At 38.4% G+C, this 20,496-nt stretch overlaps 1 protein-coding gene across 6 annotated transcripts in view; it reads right to left on the bottom strand.

Annotated features, from left to right (window-relative positions):
* Window positions 1–6,820: 6,820 nt before the first annotated feature.
* Window positions 6,821–20,496, bottom strand: part of GK (glycerol kinase) — a 33,111-nt gene continuing 19,435 nt past the window's right edge. For 3 of the 6 annotated variants that reach the window (XM_054291286.1, XM_054291285.1, XM_054291287.1), the window contains 7 exons: window positions 19,466–19,562; window positions 17,865–17,949; window positions 14,494–14,614; window positions 14,162–14,305; window positions 13,441–13,518; window positions 11,935–12,021; window positions 6,821–9,248 (listed from right to left, as the gene is read on the bottom strand). In XM_054291286.1, coding sequence (XP_054147261.1) covers window positions 9,241–9,248; window positions 11,935–12,021; window positions 13,441–13,518; window positions 14,162–14,305; window positions 14,494–14,614; window positions 17,865–17,949; window positions 19,466–19,562 — 620 coding nt within the window. In that variant the 3' untranslated portion in view covers window positions 6,821–9,240. Of the gene's footprint in view, window positions 9,249–11,934; window positions 13,519–14,161; window positions 14,306–14,493; window positions 14,615–17,864; window positions 17,950–19,465; window positions 19,563–20,496 lie in introns of all 6 variants that reach the window. The other 3 variants (XR_008484028.1, XR_008484027.1, XM_054291288.1) reach the window with 2 other exon arrangements.

The following is a 20,496-nucleotide window of genomic DNA, read 5'->3' on the forward strand; positions in this document are numbered from 1 at the left end:
ATGATAAGCCCCACACATGGGGCCAGGAACGCAGTCATCTGAGTGATCAAACAGTATTTTCATATTTCAGTCAGGACCACATTTCCTTACATCTGCACTGGTAAGAAAATGACAGTGGCGACAAATCTATTTTTTGTTCTTTGGTGTTGTTAGCACCATGTGGGATGCTACTCAAGCTGAATGTTAGGACAAAGGGAAATGAGGAGTTGATTGATCTTACCTGTGCACACACCCCAAAATGAAGGGATTCTGTCACTGGGGGCTTTTGTAAACTCTCACCATGAATTATTTTCTCGCACGATTTGCAAGTTTGTCTTCACTGAACAAACATTGGTTTTGAATAGACTTTACTTGTTCTTATTTGTTTAAATTAGAAGCATTATGTGACTTGCCCTGAAAAGTCAGCTGTTGAAATTGCTCTGATAACAGCCTGGTTTAGTTCAGGCCCCAGATGCCAAGGGCAGCTCTGCAAGAGCCTTTCTAAGTGCAGAGAAACAGCAGCAGAGCAATTTTGTGGTGCTGATATAGAGGTTTATCAGTGCCCACCCCAATGCCAGTGAGAGCACAGCCCGGCCATCCTGTGTGGGGTGTGCGGGCACCAGGACAGCCACCAGCAGAGCATCCTCCTGGCCATGGGCAGCACAGCTCTGCTGTGTGGGCCTGGCTTCAGCACTGAGCCTGGCAAAGAGAGGGACTGACTGAATTTATACAAATGCAGCGCAGCAAACGCTTATTTTTTCAGTCTCCAATGCTGTTTTCCAGAAGCAGAACTCTGTTCTTGGCATGATGTAAGCCAGACCTGTCAAAAAATCCTTAAGAAACCGCCCTGAACCCAACAAACACTCAATGTGTGGACTCTGGCAGAACTCTTGTTCACCTCATCCCTCTTTCCATTGGGCTGGAGCTACAGGGATGTCCAGCAAGAGAAGTGATACATGATAGAGGTGTGTGACTGTGTTTGCAGGGATCTGAGGATGAGGGAAGAGGCAAGGATCTGACTCCACGTTTCAGAAGGGCTTGATTTATTATTTTATTATTTATATTATATTATATTATATTATATTATATTATATTATATCTATACTAAAAGAATAGAGGAAAGGATTTCATCAGAAGGCTAGCTAAGAATAGAAAAAGAAAGAATGATAACAAAGGCTTGTGTCTTGGACAGAGAGTCCGAGCCAGCTGACTGTGATTGGCCATTAATCAAAAACAACCAACATGGGCCAATCACAGATGCACCTGTTGCATTCCACAGCAGCAGATAACCATTGTTTACATTTTGTTCCTGAGGCCTCTCAGCTTCTCAGGAGGAAAAAAATCCTAAGGAAAGGATTTTTCATAAAAGATATCTGTGACAAAGGTGGAAAAAGCAGTATATGGTCTGAAAATGGGCTTTGGAAGTAGAATGTTACCTGGCATCGGTGTGTGATTCCATGTGCCCTAAGATTGCCACACATTGTATCAGTATAGCAGCAGGGTGAGGGGACAGATGGAGAAACCCCAGCTCCTTGTTCTGCTCTGAAACAGAAATGTTTTTAGTGATACCAAGTCCAGACAGAGTGATGGAGCAGACAAGCAAACCCAAAATAAGCAACCACAACTGCCAGCAGCCCTCTGAACATGTCAGTGTTGGTTACAGTGCCAGAACAGAGGGAGAGGTCCCTTGCAGGTGTGTCTGCAAAGGTCGTGGCTCAGCATCATTTCAGTCCCGTGTCTTATGCTCTACACAACCTCTGACTTCAAAATAAAACAGAAGCAAGAGATCCATGCATCTCACTTACATCCATTCCCTTCATATGGAACACCAGTCATTTCAAAGTCTAGGCAGTGTCCAAAATGAAATATCCATTGAGAGAAAGAAATTACTAATTATACTTCAATGGATATGGACAGCTAGGTCTGTGTGTAACCTTGGTGCTGGAACTTCCTGACCTTTAGCTGGAAATCCATAATATGAACAATCTTAAGGGAATATCTGTAAACAAGAATTACCACACCACTTATTTTTTTAAATTTTATTATGAAAGACCTCACTGTCTTTCCTCATAAGTGTTTAGTGCCACATGTTTAGTGGAAACATGTCTGGCAGTGCTGATCTGCAGTGTGTAAGTGAGCTGCCTGCATGCTGATGTTATCTCTGTTTCTATTGTAAGGTACTGCAGCTGTGACTCATGTTTCTGCATAAATATTTAAATCATGATTTCAACATTTTCATTTTGACAATAATGTGCCAAATGCTGCTGTGATAGTTTCAACAGATTTTGAAAAGCAAGTGGGAATAACTGATTGGCTTTCTTTAATGAAGCTTTAATGAACTCTTCCAACAATTTCAGATATATCAAGGATATTCTGTAAACCAGTGTCATCCTACTGCAAGGACCTTTAACCATCCTGTTGCTTGTTATATTGATCTACTATTGTGTTACACTGTGTTCTGAACTGCTAAAATCCAGGTGTTTTTTTTCTACCTTTCCCAAGTGCTTACCTCACACACTGAATAATAAAACCCTACCTGCATATTCCAATGTACAGCATAGCTCATCTGCACATCAGCTGTGACTCAGTATTTCACATCCTCATGAATAAGCAAATGACCTATTTCAAGATTAGCAAATAAAATCTTTCAGCACAATTATGTTTCATTTAATTTAATCATTAATTATATTAACATGAATTGTGCTTAGCATTGCTGAATGTTGCTTAACATTTCCAAGTTTGACAAACCCTGCCTTGTGTGCAGTTCTTTGATGATGCGATATCAGAAGTCAAACAAAAAAGTCTGGTAAGAGTCAAAGTAATGATGGCATGGTCCAAAATGTGTCACTGGGTATGGCAGCCCCTGACTTGAGCTGAAATCCAAAGCAAGACAAGGTGTAATTTGTTTTCTTTAAGGTTTATGCATTAGAGTCACAGGATAGAGGCACCATGCTGCACTTGAAGTGGTCTGCACCTTTTAGAGGACTAGAGTCCGCATAAAACCAGCTTGTGTTGTTGATACATACCTATTTCCTCGTGGGGGGACTTAAAAACACATGTCTTGAAGTTTAGCTGAGAACAAAATTATAGTTACGGTCTTGTATTTTCACAGTGACATGATTCTTGATTCTCCCCTTTTCTTCTTTTTCCTTAAAAACCTCCCAAAAATGGAAAATACCTGATGCCTCCAGTATCTCTACTGTGAGATCTCTAAAAGCATTTCATTTTGCTGAAGCACTTTCTTCTGCTGAAGAGTCAGTTCTTCAGAATTGTACAACAGAAGAATCAATTGCCCTTGAGAAATCAAGGTTGACAAGCTGCAGTGGTACATTCCTTTCCCAAAAATGCTGTCCACAGAAGACTTGAAGTTAGAGTCTAGTTATAAGCTGATAGAGTTTGAAGCAGTTTACACAGTTTTTCAAGTAACCTTCCTTCATACTGAAGCAGCACCCGACTTTAGTGTTTGCGGAAGAAAGTATTTTAATACTGAAACATCATGCAGGGAAGGATATTAATATTTGTGTTATGTACCCTCTCAACTGACTCCTGGTGTTCCAGAGTGAGAAGTAATAACAAAGGGATTTCTGTGCTCATGAAAGCTAATGAGTTCATGAATCTGTATCAAACAATAAGCTCTGTGGCAACATTTTTAGCAGTGGCTCCACCTGCAAGACAACCTATGCAAGAAGGAGGGATAGCACTGAAAGCTTAGCAAAAATAAATAGCTGAAGCGACATAGCCCCTACTCCTGAAGGTGTTTATGAGTATCAAAGGAACTGTGGGGGCTGTTGAGCACATTAACTCATCCTCTTGCCAAAACAAACAGAATACAACTGCAACTGGCTGTAGTGGTGGGAGGGAAAATGCTTGTTCTAGATAGTGACAACTGATGGCCAGAGCCATCCTGTCTGTTTTCTAGTTGCACAAGACCTAGGGAGTGTGTCGGGAGATCAGGAAGCTGGAGCTGCTGGAGCCTCAGTTCTCAGCATGGTCCTGAAGAACTGAAAAGGAACTGTGCGGATCCCTCCAGCTGAAGTGGATGTACTTTGAAGGATAGTCAGAGAAGGAACTCCCTGGAGCAGCAGCCCATAGATCTGAAGGAAAAAAACACTACAGAAAAAAAATTATTACTCCCATACTGATGTCTTCCTGTTACAAAAAATTAAAGAACCCATCCTTTTAGGTTTTGCTAACAGCAATTTAACTGTGATGTCTTTGGAAACACATTATCCCATGCTTGCCTTCTAGGCTCCTTTGAACCACCTAGTGGTGTAATTCCCTATGAAAAATAGGGTGTTAGATTAAAGCAAGCAGAAATCTGAAAAAGAGTAATTTTAATTAAACTCCCACTGCAACTGCTGAAGAGAATGTCTCTCAGGAGTAAACCAAGCAAGATAAGCAGCCCACGCAGTTGGGCTGACTCTTCCAAAGCAAATACATACACAGGGTAACACAGTGACACTGCCAGCTGAAGAATGTTGAAATACAACAGTGGGTGACAGCTGGTTCATACAAACTGAACTGGTTTTGTCCAAATAAACCAGCATGGACTTTCCCCTAGCCTTTGTTCTGAGCTGGCTCAAGGCTCCAGCCTGTGCTGGGGTTCAGCTGTGGCTGATCTAACCAGCCCCACAGAGGGACCAAGGCAGGAGGGCACCTCTGTCTGGGCCAACCCTCTGCTCAGAGCAGGCTCAGAGAGATCAGGGCTGTGTCCCATCAGGTTTTGCATATCTTGGATGAGATCCTACCTTTCTGAGCAACCTGCTCCCTTGTGTGACCATCCTCAGAGTAAAACATTGTTTTCTTTTGTTTGAATGAGATTTCCTGTGCTCACTTGTGTCCTTTATCTCTTGTTCTATCACTGGGCATCACTGAGAAGGGTCTGGCTTTCAGTCCCTGTGCCAGGAATTTATATCTGAGCTCTCTCCAAGTTGAATATGCCCAGGCATCTCAACTTCTCACCCATGACAAATGCTCTAACACGTCATCCATCTCTGTGGCCTGGCACAGGTCTCCCTCTGTTATGTCTGTGTCTATCTCATCCTGGCAGTCCCAGAGCAGGATGCAGCATTCCAGGTACCACAGAATCATGGAATGCTTTGGGCTGGAAGGGATCCTAAAGATGACATAGTTCTGGCTGCTCTGCCATGGCCAGGAACATTTTCCACTAGACCAGGTTGCTCAAAGCCCCATCCAACATGGCACTGAACATTTCTGGGGTGGGGCACCCACGGGTTCTGTGGGCAGCAGCTGTGTCTGAGCAGGGCTGAGTGAAGGATCCCTCCCCTGCCTGCTGCTGGTGCTCTGCCTGACCCAGCCCGAGGTGCTCTTTGCCTTCTTTGTCTGGTTGCTGGAAACAAGGGTTCAACTTGGTGTCCACCAGGAGCCCCCAGGGCCTGTCCTGCAGAGCTGCTTCCCAGGGTTTGCCCCTCCTGGGGTAGGACCTGGCACTTCCCCTTGCAGAGCTCCCTAAGGTCCCTGCCAGCCCACTTCTCCACCCTGCAGAGATCCCCCAGGACAAATAATTCCAGCAGTGCCCCTGTGCCACTTCCCAGCTTTAAAGGACTGCCATTCATTTGCCCATCTTCATCTCCATGATTGATGAGTACTGCTTCCATAAATTCCAGTAATTTATATAAAAAATATATATAGCATTAAAAACCCATACATGTACATGCAGCAATCATAGTGGGCCCAGCTACAGCTGATAAAGGCACAGCATTCCAAGAGCTGATAGGGCTCTTTAGATGGAAAGATTAGAGCTTGGATGCTGACATGGATATGAAGAAGCTTGCTTATACTGCACAGAGTCCCAGTAATAGACATTGTATTAGCTTTTGTTGAAAAAAATATTTATAAGCTTCTGAAACTAATTAAATTAATAAAATTGCAATCTCACAGTAGTCCAGCTTGATGAGTCATGAAATATGAGTACACTCCTGTGCAGGGCAGCTAAGGGCAAGGCTGCAATTCTGCTGTGTGAAAGGAAGACACTGGAGTCTCATGGGCAGAGAGAGAAGCCTGATATTGAGTGATAAGTGTTTGTGTGCTGATGTGAAACTCAAATTTTTGTTTCCAGGGTGTGTGTTGGTGTGTGTTTTGTTTCTGACACACACAACTGATTTCCATAGAGGAGACTAAAGATTTGTAAAGACTAAGGATTTGTAAAGGCAATGGATGAAGGCCATAGCCTTGGATAATCATGGAGCACTGGATGTGTAGAAGGCAGCTGGAAGCCACAAAGAGACAGAGTAAGAAGAGTAAGAATCCAGCAGGTGCACTCTCTAAATGCACTTAAAGAACACTTTAAAACCCCATCAGATATCCCCCATGCTCCTTTTGTAAAATAACAGAAGCATTTTTTGCTCCCAGCTACCACCCAGCAATGTTTGCTATTTCATGAACATTTCTCCCCACAGCTCACAAAGGCTTTTGAATCTGTAGCAATTGCCAGACCATGGCATAAGACCAAAACCTGTTTGGTGCATTGGCCCCACCCCACCTCTGCATCAAACCTGTACTACAACCATGTTCCTTTCTGTTGTTTTACTTGTGTTTTCCTGCTTTTTCCTGAACAAGGAGGGACTTGAAGAAATGTAATTTCTAATCCAGTCCTTGAGTCCTTGCATCACTGGAGCAGAATGCACAATTGCATGTATTTCACCTGTATATTTGAGCAACTTAAAGCATGTCTCAGAGTGGCTGCTTTACATAAAATCAGTGTATACTCGTGCCTCTTGTTTTATATTATTTTTATAATTATTGTCACTAATATAAATATTTTAATATTAGTGACAATGTGTCTGAAAGATGATGTGCAAGAATAAACTGACACCTTCCATCAATTAATTTATGGTACTTTAATACCAAGTTAATGCATTTCTCAATTAAGAATTTATAAACTGGTAATTCATAAAAAAAAAAATAAATCACAGCTTCAGAAAAAGCTAACTTTAACAGTTTGTCCCCTCCCCGCCAACAAACAGTTTACAATAAATTTCAACTATGTTGGTAGAAAGTTAACAGTGGTGAAACTCTTAAAAAACATTTGCAACAGCAATTGAAAATAAAATAATGATTTTTACTCAGTGAAAAATTAATAGGAATTGTGTTTCCCAGTAAAAGATAAGTCAGAAAAGCAGCAAAAATTCCCTCTCCTACTTGTCAGGTACAAGCTTTGCCCTGCCACATTTATCATAGGCAAAGGCCACACTTCAGCATTATTCGTTCCCAGGTCCAGCACTTCAGTGGTTTTGGCAAGACTCAGAGGTTGTATTCCGAAGTCCAGAGGTTGAGGTGTGTGCTGCCCCTGCTCCCTGTGCTCCACAGCTGCTCCATTCCTCTTCCTCAGGGTACAGTGGGATCAGAAACAGCTCAGAGTAAAGGTAAGGAATATGAGATTTTTTCTATGGGATCACATTCTTTTTTTACTCTTCACCTCTCCAATACAAACTGGAAACACCAGAAATTTTGGCTGTCACGCTTCACATGTGAGTGTTTACAGGAGAGACAGGATTTGAAGGATGCTGTTATATTTTCACTTGTATACAAAATCCCTTCTCTCTGCTGAAGTTATACATGCAACCACAGGACAAAAAAGTGTTCCATCTCTATCTTCTAAGTTAAAAGTCACATTTTCAAAAGTCATTGCACTTGACAATAAAAAGGCAATTAATATGCATTTGATATTAACTATATTGTACAGACCTGAACTTCTGTGCAATTCATTGCTTCAGACATATAACATCCTTTTAAAAACTAAGCCTCTAATCAAAGAAAAACTTTGTTAAAGACAAAAATCTTTAAGAACAAATGCACACAAAAAACCCCTCCCTTTAACTCCTAGTGCATTTAAACACATCTTTGAAATTCTCTGTGTTGTTCCCACATTTAACCTTGCTGCCATTCCATACTGGTCTAACATAACTACACAAGAACACCTTGTCCTTGACCTAACCAATAAGGCTGGCATTTAGGATGCTGTTGGTACAAACAGGAAAGCCAAAGATAAGATTATTACCTCACTCCTTTCATGTGGAAAACAAAGGATTTCAAAGTGGATGGGATTCAGCTGTCACCATTGTCTGTAAATTCCAGTAGCCCATTTCAGGTGCCAGTACTTAGTCTACTGAGTCAGGGTTTTGGATTGTACCAGCATATTTTGCAACAACTTGCAGTTAAAACTATGGACAAGGAAACAGAAAGGGAGATTTTGGTCCCTGAGATATACTAAATGAAATCAAGAACTAAAGCACTGATATTTAGTTTGGAGTGGACCCTCTTCAATGAAAACTAAGTTAGCTTCAACTTTCTAAAGTTTAACAAATAGTCACTTAAGCAGGATGACAGGATATATGCAGTATTGGTCAAGGAAAGTGCACTGTCCAGAGTAGTTTGAAAAGTTATCAGTTGCTGAGTTATCAAGCAGCTGTCCTGTCAATAGCATGCTGTACCAAACTTGTCTTTCCAAGCTAGCCCAAAACCACAGGATGAAACATGGCCTTAACCAAAACACTATTTTCTCTTATCTCTTTAAAGGTACAGCTACAGAATTTAGTGTCATAAATACTTACGATGGGCCAAGTGACTTCATGTGTCAGAACCAAACCCAACTTTTTAACCTTGCAACTGTGTGTTTCAGCAATACTCTGTGGACCATAGCAGCAAACTTCTCATGGCCAAAACAGAGGCAATGTGTGCTATGGTTATCCATCTTGGGCTAGTGTTCAAAAGGTTTGTACCATGGAAGATGTTTCACACCAGTGGCAACTACAATAAAACATCTTTGGCAACCATTGGCATATGAAAAGTAATTCACAGCAGCTGGAAGAATTGTAGGATGTTAATAAGGTTCCATAGTGCATCATTAACTTTCTGAAGTATGTTGCATGAAGTACCAAACTCCTGAAAAGGACAGCTAAACATCTGCCATCATTACCTCAGAGACTGCAGGGTTTTGTCATACCACTTTCTCAGACAAAGCTAGGGCTTGTGAGATTTTAGAGGATGATGTGAGATCATCCACACAAAGGCTTCCAGTGCAGTTGGAGCTGATTTGGGTAAGGGAACAGAGTAATGAAGGGCTGAAGACTGAATTTTCAGTGCACCACAGGGAAGTTATGCAGAGACTGGTGACAGATGGATTCGTGAATATATTTAACCACAAAAGCAGCATAATCACGTTGGTGGTGGAATCTCTTCAGACAACAAAACAAACCGAAACAAAAAATCAGCTGCCTCCGGTGAGTCCACGAAGTAGCCTCATTCACCTTAAATAAAAAATGTGTGTATTAGGAATACAGAACTTATTTTAAAACATTAGTAACACTCTATAACACAACTGAGCTATAAGAGGAATTCAGTAAAACCAACTTTTGTTTCCAACTACTGCAATTATAAATTAGATTTATCTTGTGACACCAGATAAGCCAGCTCTTAAGTGTGTGGGATGTGTACAGTAGGGGGAGCAGAGAGCACGCTACTAAGATGGGTAAATTTTTAACAAGTAGAAGGAATGAAAGAAGGTAATTTAAGCTTATTTTCTTCTAAATATGAGTTCAACTTTCAGAAATTTGGAAAATATTATTGCAACTATCTTGCAGAATTGCACAGTGATCCCTATATATAAATTAGTATGCAATTTGGCAGTAACAATCACAGCAAAAGAAACTAAAAAGAAAAACCAGAATCTTACAAAAAAAAAAAAAAAACCACAGGGTATTTAAGCAGGGACAATATAGTTTTGCTGATCACTTCTGATGTCTCCTTTTGTGAGAATAAAGTCAACTTTATACCCCAGATGCCTCTTAAGACCCCATATATAGCCAATCCCAACTATACCTCACTTGAGAGATGCCAATTTAAGCAATAAATGCCAGAAAAACATTTATTAAAATTTGAATCTAATAAAATATAGGATCATTTTCAGTTAACTCCTACCCAACCCCTGCAAAAACAAAAGAAAAAAAAACCAAAAAAAACCCCCAAAAATCACAAACCCAAAAATCTACAGCTATGGAATACATTGTAATCTCTCTGATGTCCACTTCCAAAACAAGTGTGAAAAACTTAAAAATAATCTTAGCATAAGGACTCCAATTGTTATATGCACCTTGCTTCAATAGTGAAAAATACCATCCATTTCTCTCCAGCCGAAAAGAATTAAGATTATAAAATAAGGTACAAGATTATGATTTTGATGATATTATGATATTATATCATTAATAGAGTATTGTTCAGTCATCAGGTGCTACATGAAAAGGCAGCTTAGCAGTTCTGTAAATGGGGTTTTGCTATGCTAGTGTTCTCTATTCTGGCACAGCAGATTTTTCCTTCACATTTCAGTAGCTGTAAAATCATGGCCCTGCCCTAGAGAGACACGTTCAACATCAGCACTGCTGCCATGTGAGACTTACTGCTGTTTCAGCACATGAAGGATGAATTCAATCCTCCCTAAATTCAATCCTCAAACCTACTACTCTGACGACTGCATTGGAGTTACAGTGTTTCACTAAAATATAAAATGTAACAAACTAATTAAATGGAATTTCTGCACTGGATTAGAAGGAACACCTGGTCAAAAAGCCTTTTAAAAGCAAAAGGATATTTACCAGAGCAGGGTCTAAGTTGCTTATTTGTTCATTTATCATTGATTTTCCATATTATTTTAAGTACCATCTATGTGGTGAAGCACCTGACCTGGAATTTATATTCATTTATATTCATATTACTTTGTTCAGCTTGTTAAAAATTTACCCACTTATTCACAGCTGGCTTTATTTTATTCTTCATAATATAGATATTTCTCACTCACAGATACATTCCAGAGTTAGTAAATAACTGAAAATCCATTTGTTCATTTTGATTTTTGCCTAGCACTTGTTTAGCTTGATTTTAGTTCTCCTACAAGCTGCAACCAATCTCTTCCATGCAAGGAAAATTGAATAGTTAAATCAGGCTGAATGAGTAGAAACAAAATACAAACACATCACCACAGGAACATGCTAGAGTCCTCAATTGCCTGTTTAATTAACACTTCCTTGCTTATCCCTCCAAAACCAAAATAAAAAAAGAAAACTAAACAATCCCCAAGTTTACTGAGCAGCAGCAATGCCTATACTGTAAAACAGTATCTCTGCAATGAAATTCTGAGATAAGGAATAAATGACATCATCAAACAAACTTCCTTTTCTTCCTGTAATAATATCTTTATGAAGATATATACTTACTTCTGGCATAAGTAACTGTCATCTACATTAAGAGATTTCTTTTAGAATAACTTGCACATTAGCAGGCTGAAGATGCATCTTCATTGCATATGCACACAGTCCCTTCCTGGTTTTACAGTTAAGCCTTTAAGGGTCTCTTCTTTTTAGACTAAACTAATTAACTTATCCATCAAGAGCAAAATACAAGAAGAACATTTTATAGATTCAGTAGATGAAGATTTCTATCAATACAATAGTTTCAAGGGGTCCAGAAAAATCAAATGGGTGCATGAAGCCTTTCAGGGACAGAAGAAATCGTTTTCACTTAATTTAAACAAGGTCCTCAAAATAATTAAGAACAGTGCAAGAAGAAACGCAGGATAAAGGATGTAACCTTATTCTATCTGCCATGAACACTGTAAAGCAGGCAATGCATAACTCTGCTAGGCTGCTCCAACCTGTATCCCTTTTATAAACTGTGCAATCTGTACAGACAGACAGAGTCCAAGGTTTCATGTGCATCCAACAAGTACAAATTAAATGGCACATGAGGATGGATCTGAGATGGCATTCCCTTGGCTGCCTTAGGCACACTATGTCTGATTCACACCCTCAAACGTTTGTGTGCATGAACAACAAAAAGCATCAGTCATTTTTGCTAGAAACAGACAGATGGAATACAAAAAACCCCAAAACTTAAAATAGTGTAGACAGTTTTTAAAGCGATCTAATTCAAATAATAACTAACCTGAGAGGTACTTTGCTCCGATTAACATTAGCATGCTACTCATAACAAAAACACTGAAAGGCAGACTAGAGAAGATACTACTGTCACCTGATGGCATCCAGGGATGGTGTTTCCAGTCAAGCAAATCAAAAGAGAAATATATATATAAATTGCAGCATATGTGTTAAATATATATGAAAAGCAAAAAGTAACAAATGTAGTGACATTGGCAGAAGAACTAAAAAAATATTTTGCATAAACCCCATAATAATTAAAAATAGGTTCTCTCTGTAAGAGTTCAAGTCCAAATTTCACTATCAGCACAATCCAGGTTCAGCCCATTTCTAGTATACTCCAATCCCAACCTAGCCCTAAAGTATCAAAGAACTAAGGAAAATAACATTTGCCCCCCAGGTGTTAGACCAGAAAAATCACTAAATTAAGTTTTGATAAACATATCTCTTCACATAAACTGAAGAAAAACCATCTAGATTTATTTACTGCAAGGCAGAATTTTTTATCCTAGTAAGATAAGCATCAGGTTAGATGTAAGGGTACTAAATCATAAAGGTCAATACTGAAGGAAATCATATTGCTCATGTTAATTCACCTGTTTCCCTTCCCAATAGCCTTGGCAGAATTGCTTGTAAACCACAGTGTTAAGTAAAATATTTAAACCAACATATAGGATGGCAAAAGGAATATTTTAGCTTTCAAGAAGGAAGTGGCCACATGCAGCTTGAGGGCTCCAACTGTGGATTATGGATTGTGAAGGGAGTTTAAATTTTGAGGATTCTTTACTTAATACTTTTCATTTTAATAGTTTTTCCAATAAAAGGGAAATTAAATATAATTGATAAAGCCCATAAATTATATGTTATATTATTACTCAGGACTAAAAATTTATCCCAAAATAGTACTAAAATAAACATTCAAATTATAGATCACAGGAAGACTGCAGGCTTAATTAATTCAAACATGACAGATGAGAAAGCCCTCTACTACAGAAGAAAATTCTTGTTCAGTCCCTCAGAAGTGTTTTCATACTTTCTGTATGTAAACAATAGGTCTGTGTAATTCTTTACTTTATGATAACTCCTTGCTCTTACCCTCTATGGGTCAAATAGATTTTAATATGGATATGAATCCCTCCTTCCTACACAGCAAATAATGAAGGCAGATACAGCAAGCAAAACCACAGGATGGAACTTTTCTCCTTTGCAGCATGAGGTTATGGTATAAGAAGGTTTACAAAGTCCCTGTGCTCTAAGCATTGTGCTGTATCTCGTCTTGCAGGTGAGATTTTTTTCTTTTGCAAACCAGTGCCATCCTGCAAAACCTGCAGCTATTCGGGAGGAAGACCCAGATTTTCCTGCTTTGTTTCCACAGCGGATTTAAGTAATGACCTTTAAATCACTATAATAGTCCAGAGATGGCATGAACAGAAAAGGTCAACAAAAGCAAGATGAGCTCCCTAGGTTAACTGGCTAATTAATAACACTTGACCTGCATTAATTTTTGGTTTACCATCTGTACTGTCAGATGCCTCCCATCCCATAGACTTCATCACAGCTTTCTTCCACCTGGCATAGCGATATTCACTTTCTGAAATTAAGAAATCAGAAAACAGAAAAGCCTCTCAATGCATAGGAATACAACCACAAATATTTAAGAACCAGATCTGGCAATATGAGTTTTGCACAGTATCATTTGTTTGCACAGGGAAAGTAATATAAAATCCTTTTCTGAATACAAAAACACTCCACCCCAAACCCCACAGTTATGCATAGTAAGAAGAAATAAATAATTTTATTTAAAGAAATTTTCTTTATTATTATTTATTTATTATAAGTTATTTAAAGAAATTTTCTTCATGTTCACCAATAAGAAGATTTACAAGCAGGACAAAATTAAACAATTGATGTTTACGTAGAAACACTTCAAATGCTGTCTTGAAGTAAGGGATTTTAGAATTAATTATAATCAAAATGGTAAGACAAAAATATGTACCAAAAATAAAGAAATAATTGAAAAGATGAAAAAAATTTATCTTGCACAGGGATTAATTATGTCAAGTGCACACTTTCCACTTCTACAAGCACTTAAGAACTGATGAGAAAGATAGCTAGATAAAAAGCAATAATTAATATAGGCTTTTTAAAGCCAAAATTAGAGTACCCAAAACCAGTCTTATCAACATCTGTAAAAAGAATAAGTTTGCAACTCAGATAACACAAAAAGGTTTTACCCTCTGGGTTTATCTGTGGTTCAAATCGTTCCCATGTCACTGCTGTCAAATCTTCAGGATTCAGACTCCAAACTTCAACACCTTCTGCAGCTCCTGCTGCCATAGCTGCTCCTAAAGCTGTTGTTTCAGCCATTGATGGCTTTACTGGAGCAAAACACAGGGAAGACCATAATGATTTGTAATGGAAGTCCCCTTGATGACATCAGAACTAAAGACTGACATATCTATCAAGATACAATCACAAAGCAAGCTACCCAATTTGCTCTCAACAGCCATTACAAACTAATGTTTTCAGCATTAAAAAGAAAGCAGGAGCTGTAAATTCATCTTACCTACTGGAATACAGAGAATGTCTGATTGAAGTTGCATGAGGATTTTGTTACTGGTCATTCCTCCATCTACTTGTAACTGACTTAGTGGAATCCCACAGTCCTTGTTCATAGCATCTAGAATCTTAAATAAGAGTAATATATGTTACAATTTAATTGCACAGAAATGCTCTGATACCCTCTGAGGATAAAACACTGATACTACAGCATTTGCTGAAGAGGGTTAAGTAGATCAATCCTCTCTCCTATGTATTAAAAGGCAAAACAGATATAATGACAACACAGTTTTGTTTAACACACAGCACGTGCATTCTCTTCATTACAGAAATCCTAGTGTAGGACACCTCTCTCCTCAGGTGCTCTGGATGTATGTTATGCGCTGCTTGTGTGGCCTGAGAGGAATTTTAAGAAAAGTTGATGAGAACATTTATCAAAGCTAACAAAGGAAGCAGCAATAATAAATGGAGTCCTTCAGTAGATCATCCTTTGTCTAGATATTTTCTCTAATTTTATGGATTAAAGAATTGAAGAATAAAAACATTTGAACTGGCAATCTGGAAGACTCTTCAATAAGAACTGAGGAATGTTGAAATGTTTTGAAAGAGCAGCCTCTTCAAATGTTTTCAATTAGTTGTTGAAAACTGAGAATTGTATATCAAACAAGACAGAGCAAAAATAAACTGTTAGTGCAATTTTTAATAAAATTATGTTTCCTTCGTTTGGGCACAGTCTCTAGCTAAAAAATGTTGAAGGGTTTGCACAGGATAATTATCTAAGCTGGAGTATTTAATTCACTGATACCTTTCAATATGGTTTTTAGAAGCTTTCCTAAAAACTTAAGACTTGCCTCAAACCATAGTTACTGGTAACACCATGGCACTGCCTCATAATCACCAATAAATACAGAACAGTGGTTTCTGTGGGGTTTTGTAAAAGCAGTCAGTTAAATGTCTCATTTACATTTTTTTATAAGGCTAGTGCACAAGTTAGGCATTAACAAGTACAGTATGATTTTCTCTCTGTAATCTTTCAGTGTATTTAAATAAAAAAGAGGTGTGTTTTTCTCAGCTTTAAATGACAAAGCAACGCAGATCACAAAAAAAGACTAAAACTACGATGCACTCTGCCTGTTCTGTAGCTCACAAAGTACCCAGTAATACAATATTTACCAGGAATAGCCAACATGCTACTTAGAAAAGAACAAAAAAATTGTAGGCTTGCAAGATAGTGAAAACTACATGGAGATGAACTATCCAGGAGATCTTCCCAGTTTTCAGAAAGTAAGCCAGCAAGGTCCCTTACCAGAAAAATCTTTAAAGGAACATAAGGAACTGCCCAGGATAAATAAAGGTTAAAAATTACAAGGTAGAAAGAGTAAGGACAGTTTGCATGGTGGCTGCATTTGCCTATGGGCCCACACTATTCAATACACTAGAAATAAATTGGAAAACAGGATTCTTGCACGAAGTTTGCTGGCAGTACTAAACTAGTACTTATTTCTTTCACATACATCACTTCACATTTGTCTAAGGTGATATTATCTGCCTTTTTTACCATTCAGAACTTCAGCACCATTGGAGGCTCTGGGTTTGTTTACCGCTGTGCAAGAGCATGTTGGATCAGCATGCACTCAGCGGAGATTAAAATAATAAAAAGAATGCTAGAAGCCAGGAAGGGATGAAGGAACAAAACAAATCATGGTCATGCTGCTGCTATTCCTATTGTACAGAGGTGTACAAGGATCCAAGTATGCAGATTCTGCCTCATGACAGTATTGTACAGCTCTTAGAACTGAAAATTTGCTTATTTTTCCAAAATTCCTTCTGGAAGAAAAAAATGTAACAAGTGTCATCTATCTGCATAAGGAAGAAGCTTTTTGGATAACAAGGTACTCAGAAGGAGTGAATGTCACAAACAGGCAAGAACTTCAGTGAAGGTGACCTCCAATGAAGGGTTTTCTTGAAGACTTCCTTTTTCACTGGAATTGAAAGAAATTTGTTTTTGACAAGGCAGAACTAATGATGTATCTTTAGAAAAACATAAATATATTTTACCGGTGTCGCTAGGATTTAATCTGTTCATTTGAGAGTGTCCAGTGCCTGATTAGGCACTCCTGTCATTGTGATAAAATCAGAGTGACTGAAGTATGGGGAAGTGTTAGGTCTGTTCAAACGGTGAACTTCACCCTCACTCAGTCTGACAGCTTTTTCCCCCTCCATCCTACTTCCAGCCACATGCCCTGCCTTGCATTTTGACATTTGCTGAATGCCTCTGTGAGGCAGCTGAGGTCATTAATCCAGCAGAAAAATAGCCTAGCAAAAAAAGGGATAATTTTCTGCTGGAAAGTTCACCGAGTTGTCACATGAGAGGGAATGGATGGGAGGATGGACAAGGAGAGAGGAGCAGACAACAAATCAGTTCAGTTGCCTGTAACTTTACCCTGACTTCTAGTACAAGAATTAGAAAATTAGAATGCTACTTCCAATTTCCTTCACAACCATCTGAGGACTCAGAGGCTGTCAGCACAGCTTCAAAAGCAGAAGCCTGAGTGAAATCTCTGTCAGTCTTTTCCAATAAGCAATTTATTCTATATCACTACAGAAACAGCACACTGCTTCCCTCATCTTACATGGTTAGAGCAGGATGCTATTTTAAAAATCATTATGTTTAAATACCACCAGTTTAATTCAGGTAATCAAATTAAGGCTTGACTGTTATCCTGCAAGGTCTAGGGATTTCATTTCCTCCTGTATTTGCACAGAACCCAGGGACTGCAAACACTGGTGATATAAGGATTCAATGCTCATACTGATATCAACCTCTTTAATCTGGCTGGAGGATAAATTTCCTCTGTGAGAATTTTGGTTGGCTGTTACTGAATGCCAGCTGAGGCGGTGAAGGATGGTACAGGCAGGAAGTGAAGCCAGCTTTCCCTTGGTATGTTTGCTGCTGTCTTGCCTTAACTCCTTTTTGTTCTTGTGTACCAAAAGTGACATAAGCCATCTCTGTCACAGCAGACCATAAAGTTTAGTTTCCTACACCAATGAAGCTTTGTAGCTATGTCACTGGCCCTGCCATTCTAAACAGTCTGTGTTTTGCCCCTCAAAATATTCAAAAATATGTTCACCTTATTTTACATGCTGGTAAAAAGCAGCATTACCACTCCAAAAAAATGTGGCACACAATTTTAGCTAAGTCCAAAGGAGCAATTTTTCAACATTAGCAACAAGTAAAGACAACAATAGCATCCAAGTACAATATAAAGCATATGACTAATCTTCATTAAATTTTTTAAATCTCCTCTTTTCCTGAAGAGCTACAGTTCCTGTTATCACACTAATTTACAATGAATTTAGGACCCAATTTGTCTTTACCTCTCGTGTTTGAAAGCAGACTGCTTCTAGTGCAGCGAAGGCAATGTGGTTTTTATTTGTAAACTGAGTAAGGCCACAGATGATACTGTTGAAGAGAGAAAAAACCCAATTAGGACACTCTTCTTTATCAGACATAAACCTATACTTCACACCTAGGTCCTCTTCAAATCTCATTCAGTTCTATTGTATGAGGACTACTTTTTTAATATTAAAAAGCTTGGATTTTAAAATCTAAACTAATTTTCCTGACAAAGTGTTTTCAATAGTCCAATCAATACAGTTGTCATAAATCATCCATACACACACACAAATGGCCCCACAAATTCTAGTCTCTCTTTAAGAAAAAAAAAGGCTTGATTGAGGTTGATTTCTCTTTAAAAAATAATAGAATTTATCAATAAAATCTTAAAGAATTCTCTAATGTTTTCAGTTCTTAAGGAAAAGTCTATATGGCTCATTGCTGTTCTCTAAATGTTTGAAATTGTTTTCAGATCCAGTCTGATAATTCGTTGCTTCTGAACTTTCAAAGAGATTTTTGGGTATGGGAATTATGATACACCTAACCACGAATTCTGCCAATATACTCTGAAGAGCAGAGCAAATAATCATCTTTTACTCTATTTCAACAGCTGAGGAACAGCACAGTACTACACAGAAATACTGCTGGATACATGCAAGTTCAAAGATATTAAAGGACATTTTTTATTGTTACCATTCCAAAGATCAGTTTTTAACCATTAAAAGTTAAGTATTCTGATATGAAAAACTGTAAAAACATCTAATTCAGAGATTTTTCTTTTTCCTTAAAGAAAAAGATACATATAAGAAGCATCTGAATTCTAAAGATGGAACTACCTAGAACCTTGGGAACAAGCTAGCCTTTAACACTTCTTTTCCCAGTCTAGGAAAGTTACTTTTTAATTATATTTGTTATGCTTCCATGACTGCTATGGCATGTTGTGATTCCAACAACAGTAGGCAAGCTCACAACAGCATAAAAGACAAATGAAAACCTATTGTTTGAAATATCACAGGTGGTTGAGGCTGAACTACCAGGAAAGGGGCTGTAGAAAAAGGAGGAGAAAGGAATTTTCAATAGACTGGAAAGAACACAGTATACAAGGGGAAGGAGGCCAAGTGGGAAGGAATTACATGGCCTGAAACTGAACTCAAAATACTAATCAGCACAAAGTTCTTTCTTTACTACTTTTGTTGCCTGACAGTTCACAGGAATGCAGACCTCTTCTTTTACTGTAGTGAGATAAAAACCCTTTCAAAACCTGAAATTTTTTTCCCTGCCCCACACTGGTTTTGGTTCTTTTGTTGTTTTTTTTTTTTTTTTTTTTTTTTTTTTGAGGAGGGGGTCAAGGAGAGGAGGATCGATAGCTGGGCTAGCTAATCCTTCCTTTCCTCCCAGTAGCAGTTGCTGTTTTGATCAGGTTAAATACAGAACAGAAACACATTAGCTCACAAAAATACCACAGAGAATGATGTATCCCAACACATCAAGGCAACAAAAAGGAAAATTTCACATACCTGGAAGGAATATTTGTAAAATTATTAAATCCCCCTGCAAGTGCAGTGTTCAGTCAGATCCTTACCCCCTTGCACTGGGTTCCCAGTATGGTGCATACAGTCCTGAAAATGCTGGCACAAAGTAGCAGCCATAGGAAGTTCCCACCTCTGCAGCCAGTTGTTCTAAAGCACACACAAAACACTAACTCAGCTTTTCACAACTATACCAACACTTAAATACATCACTGAAAGTGTTATCATTTAATCAAGAAAAATATTCAGGATATCTTGGGTAGCTACAAATTTAATCCAGCCATGTATACAACTAGAAAACTAATGCTGGCACTCTGTGCCTTGCTAGCCAGTTTTCCTTTTGCAACAATATAAACAGAAGATGGAGCATAAGGAGTTGTGGGAAATGCAAAATGAAAAATCAAAACTGAAACCCACAACTGTGTACTCAATATTCTGACCTAGATTTTGTGAGGTTTTCAAATGTTATCTATCATGTGGATAAAGAATGCAACCTTCAAAGCAGTCCAAAAGGTCACACTTGCATTTAAGTCAAGGCAAGCAAGTGAAAATGGATCAAGACCAAAGGGAGTTAAGAACTAAATTCCCATTAATTTCAAATGGATTTAGAGCTCCAAATTGTCAGCTTATGTATTTAATCACAAAGCCAGCTAGAAGGAAATCTGAAATTTCTTGATATGAGAAAAATAACTGTGGATATATGAACTCCTCAATACCAAAATATTTGTAATTAAAAAAATAAAGACATTTATAATGACAAAAGAGATATTGCTAATGAACAGCTCTTTCCTATAACAAGAAAGGAGCATTTTCCTTCTGCTTTTGCAAATTTCTTTTGTTTGCATTGATCAGAGAAACACAGCAGTATAGGAAAGAAATAGTAAAACATCTCCAAGAAGTCCTTCTAAATTGATTCTTTCATACAGACTCCACTTGAAAAAATGGAGTGAAGGCAGAAGGAAAGACAAGATCAGTGAAACAGGAAGAGATGATGGAATCCCTACTGACTTTAACAACACTGACAAAGTTAAAGGTCCTGAAACTTAAACCTCCCAAAGGTCTTGACAAACTTGTGAAGAGGTAC

This window comes from Melozone crissalis, unplaced genomic scaffold (assembly GCF_028551555.1).
Source record: "Melozone crissalis strain CALT ecotype California unplaced genomic scaffold, PUWL_Pcris_2 ptg000090l_1, whole genome shotgun sequence".
Lineage (NCBI taxonomy): Eukaryota > Metazoa > Chordata > Aves > Passeriformes > Passerellidae > Melozone > Melozone crissalis.